General features: G+C 42.6%; 1 protein-coding gene across 1 annotated transcript; it reads right to left on the bottom strand.

Annotated features, from left to right (window-relative positions):
• Positions 1–1,453: 1,453 nt before the first annotated feature.
• LOC140874533 (uncharacterized) lies at positions 1,454–20,340 on the bottom strand. The gene is made up of 2 exons (XM_073277831.1): positions 20,042–20,340; positions 1,454–1,602 (listed from the first exon to the last, which is right to left on the bottom strand). The coding sequence occupies exons 1-2, from the start codon at positions 20,337–20,339 to the stop codon at positions 1,550–1,552; spliced, it is 351 nt and encodes a 116-aa protein (XP_073133932.1). The 5' UTR covers position 20,340; the 3' UTR covers positions 1,454–1,549.
• Positions 20,341–20,929: the final 589 nt, after the last annotated feature.

The raw sequence follows: 20,929 nt of genomic DNA, 5'->3' as shown, positions 1-20,929 counted from the left end.
GATAACAAAACAATACATCGTTGTTTTAGAACGGCCGCCATTTATTTGTATACATAGGTAATCTACCAACATCAAAACATCAGCTGAACAAGAGATATCAACTGAAATAAGCAGTATCAGCTGATCAAAGCATGTCAACTATTCCTTGTCAACCGAGCAAGACATATCTACCGGCTAAGATATCTACTGAACTTCGAAGGTGGTAACCTACATGCTACATTTATAAGTCACAGATTATCAGTTCTCGAAAAGTTGAAAAGACAACTTAAATGAAAAGGACGAAGCATTAAAGGAGCCATCTGATAAAGTGAGAAAGCCATAAATAGCATTTAATGTGAAGACACATTGAATAGACAATTAAAGGAGCTCCCAGTACAAAATATTCAGAATATATTATCAGTTTCTACTTATCAGAGATTGACAACTGACATCATAGACGATTTCCTACTGTTGACAGAAGAGAAAGACGTTGGAGAAAATTGATATAAATATCAAAGCCTCTTAACAAAGAAAAATAGACGATGCTTACAAAGATTTTGCATACTTGAGCTTTTGAATCTACTTTGAATACTCGACCGCTCATTCAACCCTTTGCTAAAAAGCATATCCGATCAACAAGGAGATCTTTTCAAGGGTTACTCAAATCCAGCTGTTGTTTGAAGAACACTATCTGCTACAAGGATTTGAGAGTCTTAAGTCTTCAAGAGACTTAGACATTTATCATCACCAACTAAAAAAAAGTTTGATAAGAGCTTTAAATCTTATCACTTTGAATCTAGGAGTTACATATTGGGCATTGAATAAGTCCTAACTTGGATCGGGTGTATTGCAAGACGGCGTAACAACCAAAGTCTTCTAGTGAATCTTTTCGAGGTGGAAGAAGGGGTGACGTAGGAGATTGAGCTCCGAACATCCAGAAACATATCTGCGTTTATTTACGTTACTGCATTACACTATTCCATTATTATCATCTAGCATATTTAGAGCTTTCCGCATTATTATAAGTAGCTCTTATATTTCCATCAAGCTAACAGAAAATCGGTTGAGTAAACTAACATTTTTTCAATCACATTGCATTAGAGTTAAATATTATCATAAGTGTGTATTCACCTCCCCCCCCCCTCTCTACACACACTACCGATCCCCAACAGGTGGGTTAAGTCACCTCTATGGTCGCGTAGACGTTTTGTGCTCCGCCTCCATCAGTATCTTGTGCATACACATGGTTGGACTAATCCCCTTGATGACAGCCAAGCTCCATCCTATGGCTTTTATATGCTCTCTAATTACCCGCAACAATTTTTCCTCCTCGCACCCTGTCAAAGAAGACAAACAGATTACTGATAGTTTATCATTCTTTAATAAATATAAATATTTTAAGTGAGAAGGGAGTGGTTTGAGTTCAAGAGTAGGGGGCTCCTTGGTGGATGGCTTCAATGGTTTTGGAATATGGCCAAGCTCCCCCATCTTGGTATTGATGAATCTTTCAAAGGGTATACTCCCATCCAAATATTTTTCCACTTCATTCACCTCATCAGAAACATGCTCCTCATCCATAGTTCCTGTCAAACATATTTCTAATGGATCTATGGACAACTGTTCCTGCAAAGAATAATCAACCTGAAATAATCAAAATTGTCTGGATGATAACGAAGCCCTTGAAAAACATTAAAAATCACACTCTCATTATTCATACACAAAATTACCTCTCCCTTATGCACATCATTTAAGGCCTTTCCGGTGGCTAAAAAAGGTCTGCCTAAAATAAGAGGTATTTCACGATCCTCTTCCATTTCAAGAACAACAAAATCCACTTTAAATATAAACTTATCAACCTTAACCAAAACATCTTCCACAATCCCCCTTTGATATTTTATAGATCTGTCAGCCAATTGAAGGGAAATAGTATTTGGCCTAACTTCACCAATACCTAGTTTTTCAAAACATGAATAAGGCATAAGATTGATACTGACACCTAAATCACATAAGGCCTTATTAAAAAAGGAATTTCCAATAGTTCATGGAATTGAAAAGCTACTGGGATCCTTAATTTTTGGAGGGAGTTTATTTTGTAAAATTACAGAACATTTGTAACACCCGGTATTTTTAAATACGTAAATCTGCATGCATAATTAGGGAATTTAATTATTTAAATTGGTGATTTATGGGTTAAATAATTATGTGAATTATTTTTGCATGATTTAATTTATTTTTTAAGCATTTAACCCATAATTAGTGATTTTACGATTTTTTTAGTATTTTAATTGTTTTGATCGCGTATACGGGACAGTGGACGGACGAGATGACAACTTTCTAGCCAATTTATTCCATGAGCATTTTTAGAGCCCAAAAATATTATTTTGAGTTTTATTACCTCAAAATTTTTAGTATTTAATTTTATATAATTTTAGGAGTCCATTTTTATCCAAATTTAGCCATTTTAATGACTTTTAATTATTTTTAAAATTCCCTTAAATTGTAATTTCGGGATTTGTATATTTTTAATTTAAGTTATCATATTTTAACTTTTATTTTAAGTTTTAAAATTTTATATTTTATATTTAAAACTTTTAATTATCCTAAAACCTATTTTAATTAAATTAAAAACCTAAACCTAATCTACCCAAACCCCACGTTATTTTCCATCAGCCGCCTCCCCACCCTATATTCATCATCCTCATCGATCGAGACACCTCCAAGAACACCATAGCTCGATTTTGAAGCTTCCAAGTCGGTTGTCATCGCCCCGTCGTCCCGGAATCGTTCTACGTACTCCTTTCTCTTCAAACTACGGTGCAAGGCATGATTCTTTCTCTTTTCTTACCATATCAGTTATTATGTGCGTGCGTGTGTGAGAATCAAATTTTCTTTCAAGAATTTCAGAAACAAAACGGGATGTGTTCGATTTTATGCATTTGTTCATGTGTTTATTGATCAATCTCACGTTTTCTTAGCCATGGCTCGTACCACTGCTGGTCGAAGGGTTGTAGGGTGTGTGAGGGTGCCTAGACTCGAATGGCTCGAGTGGCTCGAGCCAAACGAGCCCAGGAAACCACCTAGAGCCGATCGGGTCCCAAGGAAGCGCAGCTAGGGTTTCGGGGAAGGGGGCTCGGCTGTTGGCCTGTGGGGTGCATGGGCCGGGGTCAGGGGCTAGGTTCGAACCGCCCAGACGTGGGCTACGTCTGGGCGGCAGGGCTCCGGCCAGGGGTGGCCGGAGCAGGGCGGCAGCAGCCCTAGAAGGGCTGCTGCTCGCTGCGGCCGAGAGGAGCAAAGGGGGGAGGGGGCGTCGGGTTTTGGGCTAGGGTTTGGCTTCGGGTCGGGTCTGTGGTCCGGGTTGGGTCAGTAGGGTAGTGGGTCTGGTTAAGTTGGTCCGGGTCCGGGTTGGTGGGCCGGGCTCGAGTCTTTATAATTTTAAAGTATTTTATGATTTAATGGGTTGTTGGGCCAATTAATTAGAAATAAAATGATTTGGGTTCCATTTAATTATTTGGGTTAAATTTAATTATTTTTGGGCTTAATTAAATTAATTTAAGTTAGTCCAATAATTTTTATGGGCTTGGGGGCCCATGGAAGTTATTGAGCCAGTTTTTGGGCTTGTGGGCCCATTGGGCCAGAATGGGTTGTTAATGGGCTTGAATTATTTAATTGGGCTTAGAATAATTTTATTGGGCTTAAGTATGTTAATGGGCCAGTCTCAGTGTTAATGGGCCAGATTTAAGTAAATGGGCTTGAGAGTTTTGGGCCAGCAGTCCAGTACAATCCATGAGAAATTGCATGTGTCCTGATTATATATTTAATTATTTTTATGCATTGAAGTTATTTTAATATGTATATGTTAGTATGAAATTAAATTTTTATTTAAGTACATGCATTCATGAAATAATTTTATGGCATGATTTTATGTTTAAGGTTGAGCAAGAAAATATTTTATGTTGGAAGTGGAAGTAGTGTGACAATTTGAGATTTGAGGGGGATTCCTCCCCATATGTGAACTATTAAAGGGCAGTTTACTGCCAATTTAAGAGGTGATTCGTCACTGCCACGTACGTTGGTTTCCACGCTGATCAGTATTTAATGTATGATTTAAGGTTACACTACGGATACAACCATGCGATGTTAGAAAATTACTTTGCTCAACAATAGATATGTATTATGATATTTGAGTAATTTAAGTTAAGTTATGGTATGATATTTTGAAGCACGCTCATTCATGTATATGTTATGTATTAGTATTAAATTGATTTAAATTATTTTAAACCCTTGTTATGTTAGCATGTTGGGCCTCTAGGCTCACTACACTGGTATGGTGCAGGTGAGTACGTAGAGGAGGATGTAGCTCCTACCGGCGGCGAGGACATATGAGCGGACATGCAGTGACCCCGTGACCGTGATAGATGTATGAGTCACATTGCATGTTTTGAATATTTCTAGTATGTTACATTTTTAAGTATTTTTCAGTGGTTGGGTTTGGAATATTTTATTTAAATGTTTTCAGTGCATGCAAACTTTAATCATTTTATTTATGCAGTATTTTAAGTAAATAATCGACTCAGATATTTATTTTATTAAAGTTTGCATTTTATTCGAGTTATTTATTTATTTATTTATTTTAAATCTTTTTATTCTGTGCATATATGTATGGGCATATATGTACATATTTTTATTTAGTATAAAAAAATTTTTTTCCACATATTTATTTATTAATTATAGAGTTAGGGTCGTTTCAGTTGGTATCAAAGCACGGTCCTTGGAGGGGTCATTACTGCTATGCGAGCTCAGAAATCCACGCTACCGGTCTGTAAGTTTTAAGTGTTTATAGCATGATTTAATTTTTAGAATTTAAGTTAGCATTAATTTTAAACAACTTAGTTATGCATGGCGATTTACGTAAAGAAATATGTGGTGGTGCAGAATGCCTCCCAGACCGATGAACAGACGTGGGGGATCTCCACCTACACCTCCACCTCCACCTCCACCTCCACCTCCACCTCCGCAGAACCCACTAGCAGCATTGGAGAAGGCCAATGCGACCTTGATGGCGGGGATTACTGCTCTGCTAGAGCAGCAGGCTTCACGTCCGAGGATGTCCCATGAGGAGGACGTAGCAGAGCGGTTGCAGAAGAAGGGACCCAAGAAGTTTGCTGGTACCACCGATCCTTTGGTGGCTGAGGGGTGGATTCGCTCTTTGGAGTCCATCTTTGCGTACATGGGGATCACAGACGCCGACAGGGTGAACTATGCGACGTATATGCTGAGAGGAGACGCAGCTCTATGGTGGGAGGGTGCTGCCAGGGGAGTTCACATTCCTACACTGACATGGACAGAGTTTAGGCGTATCTTCTACGCCAAGTATTTCACCGAGGATGTGCGTAGCCGCATGATCCGGGAGTTCATGAGTCTCCGGCAGGGGGACCGATCAGTGGTGGAGTATGTGCGACAGTTCGAGAGGGGCTGTCACTTTGTGCCCTTGATTTCAGATAGCCCGCAGGAGAAGTTGAGGCAGTTTGTGGAGGGCCTGAAGGCAGATATCAGGCATGACGTTCGCATGGCGGATGTCCCTACTTATGAGACGGCAGTCAGTAAAGCCTTGCGTTCCGAGGACGGCCGGAGAGAGATCCAGAGGGAGCAACAGGGGAAGAGGCAGTTTCAGGCTGGGTATCAACGACCATCTTCGCAGCCTCCTGCGAAGAAGCAGTTTACTGGGCCGGCTAAGGGCCCGAATCCGCAGCAGAGGCCGCAGCAGCAGAGGCCACAGTAGCAGAGGGGCGGGGCCCCTAATGCCATAGGTTTTCCTACTTGCCCGAAGTGTCAGAAGATGCATTCGGGACCTTGTCTGTTGGGAGCAGGAGTTTGTTACCACTGCAGAGAGCCAGGGCATCAGATAGCCAACTGCCCGAGGAAGAAGAACACTGCTGGTAGAGTGTTCGTCATGCAGGTCGAGGAGGTAGATCCAGACACCTCCTTGATCACCGGTATATCTTATCCCTAGTATTTTATAATTTTACTTTGGTTAAGAATTTCGTTTTCTTTATGGAATTGTTGTTCTTTGGGTTATCTATCTGCATGTTAGAATAAGAAGCATGTTTTACTTTTGATTAGAATTAAGGATTAGTAGTGACTTGTTGGGGGGAAAAGTTTAGTAGTGGTATGAAATTGTTGGGAATTTTCTGCGTGCAGGGAGAATTCTAGTTGGAGGCAACTCCACGTTTGCGTTGCTAGATTCAGGGGCTACGCATTCGTTTATCTCCCTGGAGTTTATCAGGCGGGTAGGCATCACACCAGAGATTATTGACAGTGGGTATGATGTTACTATGCCGTCAGGGCAGATTATTTCTACCTCGAAGGTTATTCGAGGACTGGAGTTGGAGCTGCAGGGACACTCCTTTCGAGCAGATGTGGTGGTTTTGCCATTGAGTGGTTTCGATTTGATTTTGGGTATGGACTGGTTGACAGTCAATGGAGCTTCGATTGATTTTCGTCGGAGATCAGTGTCAGTGAGACCTACAGTAGGCGACCCGTTCACTTTTCATGCATCTCAGAGCAGTGATATTCCTCAGGTGATATCTCTTATTCAGGCGAGGAAGTTGTTGAGACGGGGTTGCCAGGGGTTTCTAGCGAGTATCGTCACGACTTCAGAGCCATCTAGCAGATCATTATCAGAGATAGAGGTGGTTCGTGACTTTCCGGATGTCTTTCTGGAGGATGTTGCAAGAATTCCACCAGTGAGAGATATGGAGTTCAGCATCGACTTGGTGCCAGACACCGTGCCTATCTCTAAGGCACCATACAGACTTGCTCCTACCGAGATGAAAGAGTTGAAGGAGCAGATTCAGGAGCTATTAGAGAAAGGCTTTGTTCGTCCTAGCTTTTCTCCATGGGGAGCTCCGGTGTTATTTGTGAAGAAGAAGGATGGCAGTATGAGATTGTGCATCGATTACCGAGAGCTCAACAGGGTCACAGTGAAGAACAAGTATCCACTGCCGAGGATAGAGGATTTATTTGACCAGTTGCAGGGAGCTTCAGTGTTCTCCAAGATCGACCTGCGATCTGGTTATCATCAGTTGCGTGTTAGAGATGCAGATGTGTCCAAGACTGCTTTGAGGACACGATATGGGCATTACGAGTTCTTAGTGATGCCATTTGTGATGACCAATGCTCCAGCGGTTTTCATGGATCTCATGAACCGAGTCTTTCAGCCGTATCTAGATCAGTTCATCATAGTCTTCATTGATGATATCTTGATCTATTCTAGGAGCATTGAGGAGCATAGACAGCATCTTCAGACCGCCTTGCAGACTTTGAGGGAGCATCGTTTGTATGCCAATTTCAGCAAGTACGAGTTTTGGCTCGAGCAGGTGGCATTTCTTGGCCACATAATTTCGAGAGATCGGATTGCAGTTGATCAGTCGAAGGTTGAGGCAGTGCAGAATTGGGGTATTCCGAAGAATGCTTCGGATATTCGCAGTTTCTTGGGTTTGGCAGGGTATTATAGGAAGTTCATCAAGGGTTTTTCCTCTATTGCAGTACCCTTGACTTCTTTAACCAAGAAGAATGCGAAGTTTATCTGGAGTTCAGACTGTTAGAGGAGCTTTGATCAGCTGAAGAAAGCACTCACTACTGCACCGGTGTTAGCAGTGACAGTACCACACGAGGAGTTAGTGGTGTACACCGACGCGTCTAAGCTGGGTTTAGGCGCAGTACTTATGCAGTGTGGCAAGGTTATCGCGTATGCGTCGAGGCAGCTGAAGGTTCATGAGCAGAACTACCCGACGCATGACTTGGAGTTAGCAGCAGTGGTTTTCGCTTTGAAAATCTGGAGGCACTATCTGTATGGCGAGAAGTGCAAGATTTTCACAGACCACAAGAGTCTCAAGTACTTCTTCACACAGAAGGAGTTGAACATGAGACAGCGCCGATGGTTGGAGTTGGTGAAGGATTATGACTGTGACATTAGCTACCATCCGGGTAAAGCTAATGTAGTAGCAGATGCTTTGAGTCGGAAGTCGTCAGTGGTCTCATGTTTGACCGTACAGTTACCACTACAGAGCGAGATTCAGAGATTTGACTTGGAGTGTTATCCGAGTGGTCATGCACCGAGCTTGTCAGTGTTGACGGTGCAGCCAGTTCTGCGAGATCGGATCAGGGATGGACAGTCTACTGATGAGGAGTTGCAGCGATGGAGACAGAGAGATGAGGCTAGAGGTAACCTCTTGTATACAGTGGTGGATGGCATCGTTCAGTACCGTGGTAGGATATGGGTACCGAACGTCGATCAGTTGAGAGCTGAGATTTTAGCAGAGGATCACACATCTCCGTACTCCATTCACCCAGGAAGTACGAAGATGTACAAAGATTTGCAGCTATTGTATTGGTGGCCCGGGATGAAGAGTGACATCGGGAGAGTGGTGTCAGAGTGCTTGACTTGTCAGCAAGTCAAGGCAGAGCATCAGCGTCCGGCAGGACTCCTTAGACCTCTTCCTATTCCGGAATGGAAATGGGAGAATATTACGATGGACTTTGTGGTTGGCTTACCGAGGAGTGCCAGAGGTTGCACAGCGATTTGGGTGATTGTGGATAGACTCACCAAGTCAGCTCATTTCTTGCCCGTGAGGACTACCTACTCATTGACACAGTATGCAGAGCTTTACATCAAGGAGATTGTTAGACTGCACGGCATACCAGTGTCGATTGTGTCAGACAGAGATCCGAGATTCACATCTGCGTTTTGGAAGAGTCTGCACACAGCATTGGGGACTAGGCTTTTGTTCAGCACAGCATTCCATCCCCAGACAGATGGTCAGTCTAAGAGAGTGATCCAGGTTCTCGAGGATCTTCTGAGAGCTTGTGTCATTGATTTTCGGGGCTCGTGGGAGACTAGACTGCCATTAGTGGAGTTTACCTATAACAACAGTTTTCAGTCGTCTATAGATATGGCTCCTTATGCAGCATTGTATGGGAGGAGATGCAGATCTCCTGTGAATTGGGATGAGGTTGGTGAGCGGATTTTACTGGGTCCTGAGATTGTGCAGCAGACAGCTGACATTGTGACTCAGATTCGAGATCGGATGAGGACTGCTCAGAGTCGTCAGAAGAGTTATGCAGATACCAGACGACGAGATTTGGAGTTCGCTGTAGGTGATCACGTATTCCTGAAGGTGTCACCTATGAAGGGAGTAGTGCGTTTTGGCCGGAGAGGCAAGCTTAATCCGAGGTATATAGGGCCATTCGAGATCTTGGAGAGAGTTGACACGTTGGCCTACCGTTTAGCTCTACCACCAGGGCTAGCGGCAGTGCACAACGTTTTCCATGTATCTATGCTTCGGAGATATGTCTCTAACCCGTCGCATGTGTTGGATTTCGAGCCCTTGCAGTTGCCACTAGATCTAGTGTATGAGGAGAGGCCAGTGCGGATCTTGGCTAGGGAGGAGCGGAGGCTTAGGACGCGGGTCATACCGATGGTCAGAGTCCAGTGGCTGAATCACTCAGAGGAGGAAGCTACTTGGGAGACCGAGGCAGACATGAGGACTCGCTACCCGGAGTTGTTCGGGTAAGTACTTTAATTTCGAGGACGAAATTCAATTTAAGGGGGGGAGAATTGTAACACCCGGTATTTTTAAATACATAAATCTACATGCATAATTAGGGAATTTAATTATTTAAATTGGTGATTTATGGGTTAAATAATTATGTGAATTATTTGTGCATGATTTAATTTATTTTTTAAGCATTTAACCCATAATTAGTGATTTTACGATTTTTTTTAGTATTTTAATTGTTTTGATCGCGTAGACGGGACCGTGGACGGACGAGATGACAACTTTCTAGCCAATTTATTCCATGAGCATTTTTAGAGCCCAAAAATATTATTTTGAGTTTTATTACCTCAAAATTTTTAGTATTTAATTTTATATAATTTTAGGAGTCCATTTTTATCCAAATTTAGCCATTTTAATGACTTTTAATTATTTTTAAAATTCCCTTAAATTGTAATTTCGGGATTTTTTTATTTTTAATTTAAGTTATCAGATTTTAACTTTTATTTTAAGTTTTAAAATTTTATATTTTATATTTAAAACTTTTAATTATCCTAAAACCTATTTTAATTAAATTAAAAACCTAAACCTAATCTACCCAAACCCCACGTTATTTTCCATCAGCCACCTCCCCACCCCATATTCATCATCCTCATCGACCGAGACACCTCCAAGAACACCATAGCTCGATTTTGAAGCTTCCAAGTCGGTTGTCATCGCCCCGTCGTCCCGGAATCGTTCTACGCACTCCTTTATCTTCAAACTACGGTGCAAGGCATGATTCTTTCTCTTTTCTTACCATATCAGTTATTATGTGCATGCGTGTGTGAGAATCATATTTTCTTTCGAGAATTTCAGAAACAAAACGGGATGTGTTCGATTTTATGCATTTGTTCATGTGTTTATTGATCAATCTCACGTTTTCTTAGCCATGGCTCATACCACTGCTGGTCGAAGGGTTGTAGGGTGTGTGAGGGTGCCTAGACTCGAATGGCTCGAGTGGCTCGAGCCAAACGAGCCCAGGAAACCACCTAGAGCCGATCGGGTCCCAAGGAAGCGCAGCTAGGGTTTCGGGGAAGGGGGCTCGGCTGATGTCCTGTGGGGTGCATGGGCCGGGGTCAGGGGCTAGGTTCGAACCGCCCAGACGTGGGCTACGTCTGGGCGGCGGGGCTCTGGCCAGGGGTGGCCGGAGCAGGGCGGCAGCAGCCATAGAAGGGCTGCTGCTCGCGGCGGCCGAGAGGAGCAAAAGGGGGAGGGGGCGTCGGGTTTTGGGCTAGGGTTTGGCTCCGGGTCGGGTCTGTGGTCCGGGTCGGGTCAGTAGGGTAGTGGTACGGGTTAAGTTGGTCCGGGTCTGGGTTGGTGGGCCGGGCTCGAGTCTTTATAATTTTAAAGTATTTTATGATTTAATGGGTTGTTGGGCCAATTAATTAGAAATAAAATGATTTGGGTTCCATTTAATTATTTGGATTAAATTTAATTATTTTTGGGCTTAATTAAATTAATTTAAGTTAGTCCAATAATTTTTATGGGCTTGGGGGCCCATGGAAGTTATTGGACCAGTTTTTGGGCTTGTGGGCCCATTGGGCCAGAATGGGTTGTTAATGGGCTTGAATTATTTAATTGGGCTTAGAATAATTTTATTGGGCTTAAGTATGTTAATGGGCCAGTCTCAGTGTTAAAGGGCCAGATTTAAGTAAATGGGCTTGAGAGTTTAGGGCCAACAGTCCAGTACAATCCATGAGAAATTGCATGTGTCCTGATTATATATTTAATTATTTTTATGCATTGAAGTTATTTTAATATGTATATGTTAGTATGAAATTAAATTAAATATATATGAAGGACACACATTTTTATTTAAGTACATGCATTCATGAAATAATTTTATGGCATGATTTTATGTTTAAGGTTGAGCAAGAAAATATTTTATGTTGGAAGTGGAAGTAGTGTGACAATTTGAGATTTGAGGGGGATTCCTCCCCATATGTGAACTATTAAAGGGCAGTTTACTGCCAATTTAAGAGGTGATTCGTCACTGTCACGTACGTTGGTTTCCACGCTGATCAGTATTTAATGTATGATTTAAGGTTACACTACGGATACAACCATGCGATGTTAGAAAATTACTTTGCTCAACAATAGATATGTATTATGATATTTGAGTAATTTAAGTTAAGTTATGGTATGATATTTTGAAGCACGCTCATTAATGTATATGTTATGTATTAGTATTAAATTGATTTAAATTATTTTAAACCCTTGTTATGTTAGCATGTTGGGCCTCTAGGCTCACTACACTGGTATGGTGCAGGTGAGTACGTAGAGGAGGATGTAGCTCCTACCGGCGGCGAGGACATATGAGCGGACATGCAGTGACCCCGTGACCGTGATAGATGTCTGAGTCACATTGCATGTTTTGAATATTTCTAGTATGCTACATTTTTAAGTATTTTTCAGTGGTTGGGTTTGGAATATTTTATTTAAATGTTTTCAGTGCATGCAAACTTTAATCATTTTATTTATGCAGTATTTTAAGTAAATAATCGACTCAGATATTTATTTTATTAAAGTTTGCATTTTATTCGAGTTATTTATTTATTTATTTATTTTAAATCTTTTTATTCTGTGCATATATGTATGGGCATATATGTACATATTTTTATTTAGTATAAAAAAAATTTTTTCCACATATTTATTTATTAATTATAGAGTTAGGGTCGTTTCAGTTGGTATCAAAGCACGGTCCTTGGAGGGGTCTTTACTGCTATGCGGGCTCAGAAATCCACGCTACCGGTCTGTAAGTTTTAAGTGTTTATAGCATGATTTAATTTTTAGAATTTAAGTTAGCATTAATTTTAAACAACTTAGTTATGCATGGCGATTTACGTAAAGAAATATGTGGTGGTGCAGAATGCCTCCCAGACCGATGAACAGACGTGGGGGATCTCCACCTACACCTCCACCTCCACCTCCACCTCCACCTCCACCTCCGCAGAACCCACTAGCAGCATTGGAGCAGGCCAATGCGACCTTGATGGCGGGGATTACTGCTCTGCTAGAGCAGCAGGCTTCACGTCCGAGGATGTCCCATGAGGAGGACGTAGCAGAGCGGTTGCAGAAGAAGGGACCCAAGAAGTTTGCTGGTACCACCGATCCTTTGGTGGCTGAGGGGTGGATTCGCTCTTTGGAGTCCATCTTTGCGTACATGGGGATCACAGACGCCGACAGGGTGAACTATGCGACGTATATGCTGAGAGGAGACGCAGCTCTATGGTGGGAGGGTGCTGCCAGGGGAGTTCACATTCCTACACTGACATGGACAGAGTTTAGGCGTATCTTCTACGCCAAGTATTTCACCGAGGATGTGCGTAGCCGCATGATCCGGGAGTTCATGAGTCTCCGGCAGGGGGACCGATCAGTGGTGGAGTATGTGCGACAGTTCGAGAGGGGCTGTCACTTTGTGCCCTTGATTTCAGATAGCCCGCAGGAGAAGTTGAGGCAGTTTGTGGAGGGCCTGAAGGCAGATATCAGGCATGACGTTCGCATGGCGGATGTCCCTACTTATGAGACGGCAGTCAGTAAAGCCTTGCGTTCCGAGGACGGCCGGAGAGAGATCCAGAGGGAGCAACAGGGGAAGAGGCAGTTTCAGGCTGGGTATCAACGACCATCTTCGCAGCCTCCTGCGAAGAAGCAGTTTACTGGGCCGGCTAAGGGCCCGAATCCGCAGCAGAGGCCGCAGCAGCAGAGGCCACAGTAGCATAGGGGCGGGGCCCCTAATGCCATAGGTTTTCCTACTTGCCCGAAGTGTCAGAAGATGCATTCGGGACCTTGTCTGTTGGGAGCAGGAGTTTGTTACCACTGCAGAGAGCCAGTGCATCAGATAGACAACTGGCCGAGGAAGAAGAACACTGGTGGTAGAGTGTTCGTCATGTAGGCCGAGGAGGTAGATCCAGACACCTCCTTGATCACCGGTATATCTTATCCCTAGTATTTTATAATTTTACTTTGGTTAAGAATTTCGTTTTCTTTATGGAATTGTTGTTCTTTGGGTTATCTATCTGCATGTTAGAATAAGAAGCATGTTTTACTTGTGATTAGAATTAAGGATTAGTAGTGACTTGTTGGGGGAAAAAGTTTAGTAGTGGTATGAAATTGTTGGGAATTTTCTGCGTGCAGGGAGAATTCTAGTTGGAGGCAACTCCACGTTTGCGTTGCTAGATTCAGGGGCTACGCATTCGTTTATCTCCCTGGAGTTTATCAGGCGGGTAGGCATCACACCAGAGATTATTGACAGTGGGTATGATGTTACTATGCCGTCAGGGCAGATTATTTCTACCTCGAAGGTTATTCGAGGACTGGAGTTGGAGCTGCAGGGACACTCCTTTCGAGCAGATGTGGTGGTTTTGCCATTGAGTGGTTTCGATTTGATTTTGGGTATGGACTGGTTGACAGTCAATGGAGCTTCGATTGATTTTCGTCGGAGATTAGTGTCAGTGAGACCTACGGTAGGCGACCCGTTCACTTTTCATGCATCTCAGAGCAGTGATATTCCTCAGGTGATATCTCTTATTCAGGCGAGGAAGTTGTTGAGACGGGGTTGCCAGGGGTTTCTAGTGAGTATCGTCACGACTTCAGAGCCATCTAGCAGATCATTATCAGAGATAGAGGTGGTTCGTGACTTTCCGGATGTCTTTCTGGAGGATGTTGCAGGAATTCCACCAGTGAGAGATATGGAGTTCAGCATCGACTTGGTGCCAGACACCGTGCCTATCTCTAAGGCACCGTACAGACTTGCTCCTACTGAGATGAAAGAGTTGAAGGAGCAGATTCAGGAGCTATTAGAGAAAGGCTTTGTTCGTCCTAGCTTTTCTCCATGGGGAGCTCCGGTGTTATTTGTGAAGAAGAAGGATGGCAGTATGAGATTGTGCATCGATTACCGAGAGCTCAACAGGGTCACAGTGAAGAACAAGTATCCACTGCCGAGGATAGAGGATTTATTTGACCAGTTGCAGGGAGCTTCAGTGTTCTCCAAGATCGACCTGCGATCTGGTTATCATCAGTTGCGTGTTAGAGATGCAGATGTGTCCAAGACTGCTTTGAGGACACGATATGGGCATTACGAGTTCTTAGTGATGCCATTTGGGATGACCAATGCTCCAGCGGTTTTCATGGATCTCATGAACCGAGTCTTTCAGCCGTATCTAGATCAGTTCATCATAGTCTTCATTGATGATATCTTGATCTATTCTCGGAGCATTGAGGAGCATAGACAGCATCTTCAGACCGCCTTGCAGACTTTGAGGGAGCATCGTTTGTATGCCAATTTTAGCAAGTGCGAGTTTTGGCTCGAGCATGTGGCATTTCTTGGCCACATTATTTCGAGAGATGGGATTGCAGTTGATCAGTCGAAGGTTGAGGCAGTGCAGAATTGGGGTATTCCGAAGAATGCTTCGGAGATTCGCAGTTTCTTGGGTTTGGCAGGTATTATAGGAAGTTCATCAAGGGTTTTTCCTCTATTGCAGTACCCTTGACTTCCTTAACCAAGAAGAATGCGAAGTTTATCTGGAGTTCAGACTGTCAGAGGAGCTTTGATCAGCTGAAGAAAGCACTCACTACTGCACCGGTGTTAGCAGTGACAGTACCACACGAGGAGTTAGTGGTCTACATCGACGCGTCTAAGCTGGGTTTAGGCGCAGTACTTATGCAGTGTGGCAAGGTTATTGCGTATGCGTCGAGGCAGCTGAAGGTTCATGAGCAGAACTACCCGACGCATGACTTGGAGTTAGCAGCAGTGGTTTTCGCTTTGAAAATCTGGAGGCACTATCTGTATGGCGAGAAGTGCAAGATTTTCACAGACCACAAGAGTCTCAAGTACTTCTTCACACAGAAGGAGTTGAACATGAGACAGCGCCGATGGTTGGAGTTGATGAAGGATTATGACTGTGACATTAGCTACCATCCGGGTAAAGCTAATGTAGTAGCAGATGCTTTGAGTCGGAAGTCGTCAGTGGTCTCATGTTTGACCGTACAGTTACCACTACAGAGCGAGATTCAGAGATTTGACTTGGAGTGTTATCCGAGTGGTCATGCACCGAGCTTGTCAGTGTTGACGGTGCAGCCAGTTCTGCGAGATCGGATCAGGGATGGACAGTCTACTGATGAGGAGTTGCAGCGATGGATACAGAGAGATGAGGCTAGAGGTAACCTCTTTTATACAGTGGTGGATGGCATCGTTTAGTACCGTGGTAGGATATGGGTACCGAACGTCGATCAGTTGAGAGCTGAGATTTTAGCAGAGGATCACACATCTCCGTACTCCATTCACCCAGGAAGTACGAAGATGTACAAAGATTTGCAGCTATTGTATTGGTGGCCCGGGATGAAGAGTGACATCGGGAGAGTGGTGTCAGAGTGCTTGACTTGTCAGCAAGTCAAGGCAGAGCATCAGCGTCCGGCAGGACTCCTTAGACCTCTTCCTATTCCGGAATGGAAATGGGAGAATATTACGATGGACTTTGTGGTTGGCTTACCGAGGAGTGCCAGAGGTTGCACAACGATTTGGGTGATTGTGGATAGACTCACCAAGTCAGCTCATTTCTTGCCCGTGAGGACTACCTACTCATTGACACAGTATGCAGAGCTTTACATCAAGGAGATTGTTAGACTGCACGGCATACCAGTGTCGATTGTGTCAGACAGAGATCCGAGATTCACATCTGCGTTTTGGAAGAGTCTGCACACAGCATTGGGGACTAGGCTTTTGTTCAGCACAGCATTCCATCCCCAGACAGATGGTCAGTCTAAGAGAGTGATCCAGGTTCTCGAGGATCTTCTGAGAGCTTGTGTCATTGATTATCGGGGCTCGTGGGAGACTAGACTGCCATTAGTGGAGTTTACCTATAACAACAGTTTTCAGTCGTCTATAGATATGGCTCCTTATGCAGCATTGTATGGGAGGAGATGCAGATCTCCTGTGAATTGGGATGAGGTTGGTGAGCGGATTTTACTGGGTCCTGAGATTGTGCAGCAGACAACTGACATTGTGACTCAGATTCGAGATCGGATGAGGACTGCTCAGAGTCGTCAGAAGAGTTATGCAGATACCAGACGACGAGATTTGGAGTTCGCTGTAGGTGATCACGTATTCCTGAAGGTGTCACCTATGAAGGGAGTAGTGCGTTTTGGCCGGAGAGGCAAGCTTAATCCGAGGTATATAGGGCCATTCGAGATCTTGGAGAGAGTTGGCACGTTGGCCTACCGTTTAGCTCTACCACCAGGGCTAGCGGCAGTGCACAACGTTTTTCATGTATCTATGCTTCGGAGATATGTCTCTAACCCGTCGCATGTGTTGGATTTCGAGCCCTTGCAGTTGCCACTAGATCTAGTGTATGAGGAGAGGCCACTGCGGATCTTGGCTAGGGAGGAGCGGAGGCTTAGGACGCGGGTCATACCGATGGTCAGAGTCCAGTGGCTGAATCACTCAGAGGAGGAAGATACTTGGGAGACCGAGGCAGACATGAGGACTCGCTACCCGGAGTTGTTCGGGTAAGTACTTTAATTTCGAGGACGAAATTCAATTTAAGGGGGGGAGAATTGTAACACCCGGTATTTTTAAATACGTAAATCTACATGCATAATTAGGGAATTTAATTATTTAAATTGGTGATTTATGGGTTAAATAATTATGTGAATTATTTGTGCATGATTTAATTTATTTTTTAAGCATTTAACCCATAATTAGTGATTTTACGATTTTTTTTAGTATTTTAATTGTTTTGATCGCGTAGACGGGACCGTGGACGGACGAGATGACAACTTTCTAGCCAATTTATTCCATGAGCATTTTTAGAGCCCAAAAATATTATTTTGAGTTTTATTACCTCAAAATCTTTAGTATTTAATTTTATATAATTTTAGGAGTCCATTTTTATCCAAATTTGGCCATTTTAATGACTTTTAATTATTTTTAAAATTCCCTTAAATTGTAATTTCGGGATTTTTTTATTTTTAGTTTAAGTTATCAGATTTTAACTTTTATTTTAAGTTTTAAAATTTTATATTTTATATTTAAAACTTTTAATTATCCTAAAACCTATTTTAATTAAATTAAAAACCTAAACCTAATCTACCCAAACCCCACGTTATTTTCCATCAGCCGCCTCCCCACCCCATATTCATCATACTCATCGACCGAGACACCTCCAAGAACACCATAGCTCGATTTTGAAGCTTCCAAGTCGGTTGTCATCGCCCCGTCGTCCCGGAATCGTTCTACGCACTCCTTTATCTTCAAACTACGGTGCAAGGCATGATTCTTTCTCTTTTCTTACCATATCAGTTATTATGTGCGTGCGTGTGTGAGAATCAGATTTTCTTTCGAGAATTTCAGAAACAAAACGGGATGTGTTCGATTTTATGCATTTGTTCATGTGTTTATTGATCAATCTCACGTTTTCTTAGCCATGGCTCATACCACTACTGGTCGAAGGGTTGTAGGGTGTGTGAGGGTGCCTAGACTCGAATGGCTCGAGTGGCTCGAGCCAAACGAGCCCAGGAAACCACCTAGAGCCGATCGGGTCCCAAGGAAGCGCAGCTAGGGTTTCGGGGAAGGGGGCTCGGCTGATGGCCTGTGGGGTGCATGGGCCGGGGTCAGGGGCTAGGTTCGAACCGCCCAGACGTGGGCTACGTCTGGGCGGCGGGGCTCCAGCCAGGGGTGGCCGGAGCAGGGCGGCAGCAGCCCTAGAAGGGCTGCTGCTCGCGGCGGCCGAGAGGAGCAAAGGGGGGAGGGGGCGTCGGGTTTTGGGCTAGGGTTTGGCTCCGGGTCGGGTCTGTGGTCCAGGTCGGGTCAGTAGGGTAGTGGGTTGGGTTAAGTTGGTCCGGGTCTGGGTTGGTGGGCCGGGCTCGAGTCTTTATAATTTTAAAGTATTTTATGATTTAATGGGTTGTTGGGCCAATTAATTAGAAATAAAATGATTTGGGTTCCATTTAATTATTTGGGTTAAATTTAATTATTTTTGGGCTTAATTAAATTAATTTAAGTTAGTCCAATAATTTTTATGGGCTTGGGGGCCCATGGAAGTTATTGGGCCAGTTTTTGGGCTTGTGGGCCCATTGGGCCAGAATGGGTTGTTAATGGGCTTGAATTATTTAATTGGGCTTAGAATAATTTTATTGGGCTTAAGTATGTTAATGGGCCAGTTTCAGTGTTAATGGGCCAAATTTAAGTAAATGGGCTTGAGAGTTTAGGGCCAGCAGTCCAGTACAATCCATGAGAAATTGCATGTGTCCTGATTATATATTTAATTATTTTTATGCATTGAAGTTATTTTAATATGTATATGTTAGTATGAAATTAAATTAAATATATATGAAGGACACACATTTTTATTTAAGTACATGCATTCATGAAATAATTTTATGGCATGATTTTATGTTTAAGGTTGAGCAAGAAAATATTTTATGTTGGAAGTGGAAGTAGTGTGACAATTTGAGATTTGAGGGGGATTCGTCCCCATATGTGAACTATTGAAGGGCAGTTTACTGCCAATTTAAGAGGTGATTCGTCACCGCCATGCACGTTGGTTTCCACGCTGATCAGTATTTAATGTATGATTTAAGGTTACACTACGGATACAACCATGCGATGTTAGAAAATTACTTTGCTCAACAATAGATATGTATTATGATATTTGAGTAATTTAAGTTAAGTTATGGTATGATATTTTGAAGCATGCTCATTCATGTATATGTTATGTATTAGTATTAAATTGATTTAAATTATTTTAAACCCTTGTTATGTTAGCATGTTGGGCCTCTAGGCTCACTACACTGGTATGGTGCAGGTGAGTACGTAGAGGAGGATGTAGCTCCTACCGGCGGCGAGGACATATGAGCGGACATGCAGTGACCCCGTGACCGTGATAGATGTCTGAGTCACATTGCATGTTTTGAATATTTCTAGTATGTTACATTTTAAAGTATTTTTCAGTGGTTGGGTTTGGAATATTTTATTTAAATGTTTTCAGTGCATGCAAACTTTAATCATTTTATTTATGCAGTATTTTAAGTAAATAATCGACTCAGATATTTATTCTATTAAAGTTTGCATTTTATTCGAGTTATTTATTTATTTATTTATTTTAAATCTTTTTATTCTGTGCATATATGTATGGGAATATATGTACATATTTTTATTTAGTATAAAAAAAAAAAATTTCCGCATATTTATTTATTAATTATTGAGTTAGGGTCGTTTCAACATTCCTCCGACAACTTCACAGTTTTAAAATCCACTAAATTTCTCTTGTTAGACAAAATCTCTTGCAAAATTTTTGCATAACTGGGCATTTGAGCCAAAGCATCTGCAAATGGAATATTAATGTGAAGCTTTTTGAAAATCTCTAAAAATTTTGCGAATTGATTATCCAATTGCACTTGCTTTGCTCTTTAGGGGAAGGGAAGTTTACTCAAATCAATATTCTCATTAATATTTGGGTTAGAATACTTACCTTTATTGCCCGTAGGCGTTGATTCTGCATGGTTTGGTGCTTCCTCTATCCCTTTTTTCTTGATTGGATCACTTGCTTCCTCATCCTCAGTTCTCTTCTCCGTAGTCTCCGCTTGCAATCTAGTAACCGCTAGAATAGCATTGACATCCTTTGGATTCTTTTCAGTATTGCTAGGCAACGATCCTGCTGGCCTAGTTGTTAGTTGTGTCGCTATCTGGCTCATCTGTGTTTCCAACCTTTGCAACATTGCCTCCTGATTTTGCAGGAGAGTCTCAGTACCCGCTACATACTTCATCATAATTTCCTCAAAGGATGGCTTCTTCTCAACTGGCTTGGATGTGTTGGCTGTGGGATCTGCAGGTTTCCATGAGAGATTCGGATGAATTTTCCAGCCAGGATTATAATTATTGTTGTAAGGATTGTACGGCTGTCTCCCTTGATTTCCCATGAAGTTTGCCGCATCAATTTCCAAGACATGCTGCTCCTCTAGATGATGAACGTGTACCTGATTAGCTTGAGTTGTCTGCATAATCGCCATCTGATGTGTAAGAGCATCAATTTTAGCATTCAGTGTTGTTATTGCATCAACTTCTAGAACTCCAGCTTTTTTCTCCTTTTTCTCATTTGGCCATCCTATGTTTCTTTCAGCCATGTTCCCAATAATCTCCCATGCCTCTGTTGGTGTCTTCCTAAATAAGCTTCCATTGGCACCAACATCTAACTTGGATCGTACAGACTGATCAGCCCCATTGTAGAATGTCTGAGTTTGCTGACTTTGAGTAAGATTATGTTGAGGACACATCCTCAACATCTTTTTAAATCTGATCCATGCCACATGAAGAGATTCAGCCTCCTTCTGCTTGAATGAGATGATGTCAAAGAGTAGTT

Source organism: Henckelia pumila, chromosome 1, assembly GCF_033568475.1.
Source record: "Henckelia pumila isolate YLH828 chromosome 1, ASM3356847v2, whole genome shotgun sequence".
Taxonomy (NCBI): domain Eukaryota; kingdom Viridiplantae; phylum Streptophyta; class Magnoliopsida; order Lamiales; family Gesneriaceae; genus Henckelia; species Henckelia pumila.
This window is presented reverse-complemented; position numbering and strand designations above follow the sequence as displayed.

Bases quoted from the DNA above. Each gene is read 5' to 3' on its own strand.
- LOC140874533 (XM_073277831.1), bottom strand. From the start codon at position 20,339: ATGATGAAGTATGTAGCGGGTACTGAGACTCTCCTGCAAAATCAGGAG. The intron at 1,603-20,041 runs GTAAGTATTCTA...TATTCTTTGCAG, and splicing joins AACGCCTACGGGCAATAAAG to GAACAGTTGTCCATAGATCC.